Source organism: Medicago truncatula, chromosome 5, assembly GCF_003473485.1.
Source record: "Medicago truncatula cultivar Jemalong A17 chromosome 5, MtrunA17r5.0-ANR, whole genome shotgun sequence".
NCBI lineage: Eukaryota > Viridiplantae > Streptophyta > Magnoliopsida > Fabales > Fabaceae > Medicago > Medicago truncatula.
The window spans coordinates 35,681,270-35,683,688 of record NC_053046.1 but is presented as its reverse complement, the minus strand read 5'-3'; the positions used below and the strand labels follow the sequence as shown (position 1 = coordinate 35,683,688).

General features: G+C 37.9%; 1 protein-coding gene across 1 annotated transcript; it reads left to right on the top strand.

Annotated features, from left to right (window-relative positions):
* Positions 1-363: 363 nt before the first annotated feature.
* Positions 364-2,419, top strand: LOC11435904 (AT-hook motif nuclear-localized protein 20). Its single transcript, XM_003616411.4, has 2 exons — positions 364-841; positions 1,019-2,419. The coding sequence occupies exon 2, from the start codon at positions 1,023-1,025 to the stop codon at positions 2,007-2,009; it is 987 nt and encodes a 328-aa protein (XP_003616459.1). The 5' UTR covers positions 364-841; positions 1,019-1,022; the 3' UTR covers positions 2,010-2,419.

The window sequence follows — 2,419 nt, the reverse complement described above, 5'->3', positions numbered from 1 at the left end:
ATTCAATATTTAATCATTCAACGGTAAAGTATTCAACGGTAAATTTTGAATTTGATTTATAGTAAAAAAATTAAATATTCTTTTTTCGTTATTAACTAATTACACATTTTCTTTTCTTATTTCTTAGCCTGTCGTTAAAGTATCAAAATTACAAACACCTATAAAACCTCATTTATGTTAAAAAATTATCAAGTTAATTGAAAAGAAAAAAGTCTATTATTGACTTTATTCAAATGTCAATATTAGAAATAACCAAATTTATAGAAACTATTATAAAAATATATTTAATATTGTCAATGCCACATTTTTTTGACCCTATAAAAGCAACTTCATACAATCACACAAACCACAAACACATAAACTTCTTGGCCTCCCACGAGGTGCTCGAGCTCATAGATTCCATAATTTTACAAAATACAAAACATTCCAAACCACAAAAACACACTGCCACCCATCAACTCACACCCTCCCCTTTAACCCATCCCTTATTATGGCCCCTATTTTTCCTCCTCCGTAATCATTCCTTTTTATATATGCAACTTGTTCTAAAATCCTTTTTCCTTATTTTTGAATAAATCTAAAGGTTATTTAGTTAGGTGGCATAATAATACCAAGTTGTAGGGTCATTTCATACTTTGGCTAGTTTCATTCAAAACCTTGAAATCTTTTCCACACACCCACAAGCACAAAAACAAAAAACACTGTTTTACTTGTGAGTCAAAGAAAACAGCACACTACTAAAAAAAAAACACAAACATTATCATCTCAAACATTCACTCAATTCCACCTTCTTCTTACCCTTTTTCACACAACATCCAAAAAACATCTCAAGTTTTTCAAGGTGAGGTTCTACAAGGTTTCTTTATATATAAGTTTTTTTTTTTTTTTTAGAAAGTTAGGATAAGGTTTTTTTATTTTTGTATTTTTTGTGTTATATCAATTAATTTTCTAGATTTTTATTTATTTATTTTCTGGGTTTGTGATTTTTTTTTTTAATTTTTTGTTTGTTTTGGTTTAGAAACATGTCGAATCGATGGTGGAGTGGAAGACAAACGGAGGCGAACCCGGTCGAAGGAGAGAACCGAAACGGTCCAACCCGGATCATTTTACGAAGAGAGTCACGAAGGGCAAGTAACGGTAGCGTTAACGGCAACGTTACCGGCGGTAACGTTACTCCAACGAGGAGTAACACCAGCAATACCGGCACCGGCAACAGCAACGGCCATGTTAACGACGAACTTGAGAACAGCAATGGCCGTTCCGGCGACCAGACCGCCAGAAGTGGACGCCGGCCACGTGGACGTCCGCCGGGGTCGAAGAACAAGCCAAAACCACCGCTGATGATCACAAAAGAAACTCCAAACGCTCTTAGCAGCGTTATCTTGGAAGTCGCCAACGGAGCCGACATCGCCCATAGCATTTCATCCTATGCTAACCGTCGCCACCGTGGTGTTTCAGTTCTCAGCGGCACTGGTTATGTTACCAACGTGACACTCCGGCAAGATAATGCTCCGGGAGGAATGATATCTCTTCAAGGGAGGTGTCACATTCTGTCACTCAGCGGTGCTTTTTTGCCTCCGCCTTCGCCGCCTGATGCTACTGGACTGACTGTTTATCTTGCTGGAGGTCAGGGGCAGGTTGTTGGAGGATTGGTTATCGGGTCGTTGATTGCGTCGGGGCCGGTGATGGTTGTTGCTGCAACTTTTGCTAATGCTACTTATGAAAGGTTGCCTTTGGAAGATGAAGATGAAGGAGATGAAGAGAATTTTCAAGAGGTTGATAACATTAATCTTGTTGTTAACAATGGTAATCATGTTGCTAATGGTGATGGTGGTTCTGGTTCTCTTTCTGGGTCAGCAAGTGGAAGTGGTGGTGGCGGTGGTGGTGGTGCAACTTCTCATGGATTAGGTGAATACAGTTTTAATCCAAGTATGATTCAAAATGGAAATGATAGTGGACATGGACACGGACACGATGTGTTCTGGCGTCCACATCCACCTCCATATTGAAATGACCTATCTGTTTGGTTGGTATTACGGTAGATGACCTAATTTAGTTGAACACATTAGTTTACTACGATTTTAGTGGATCCACCGTCTTACCAAACAAACACTAAACACATTATAACATTACTCTATACTCCTTGTGAACTTATGTGATCAAGTTGAGATTGTTTTGTTGTAATGTGTCCTAGCTAGCTAGTAAGCCAAGGTTAGGATGTTTTCTTTTGTTGTGGGTTTAAAGGGATCCCTTCCCTCCATAATTCCCATAATTTTGTTTTGTTTTATAAACTTTGTGGTAGTGTCACAATGTTTGTTTGGGAATTTTATATGGTTACTACGCAACAAAATTAACAATAATACAAATGGTTTTTGTACCCAATGAATAATAATAATACCGAATGGTTTCTGCTTTGGAA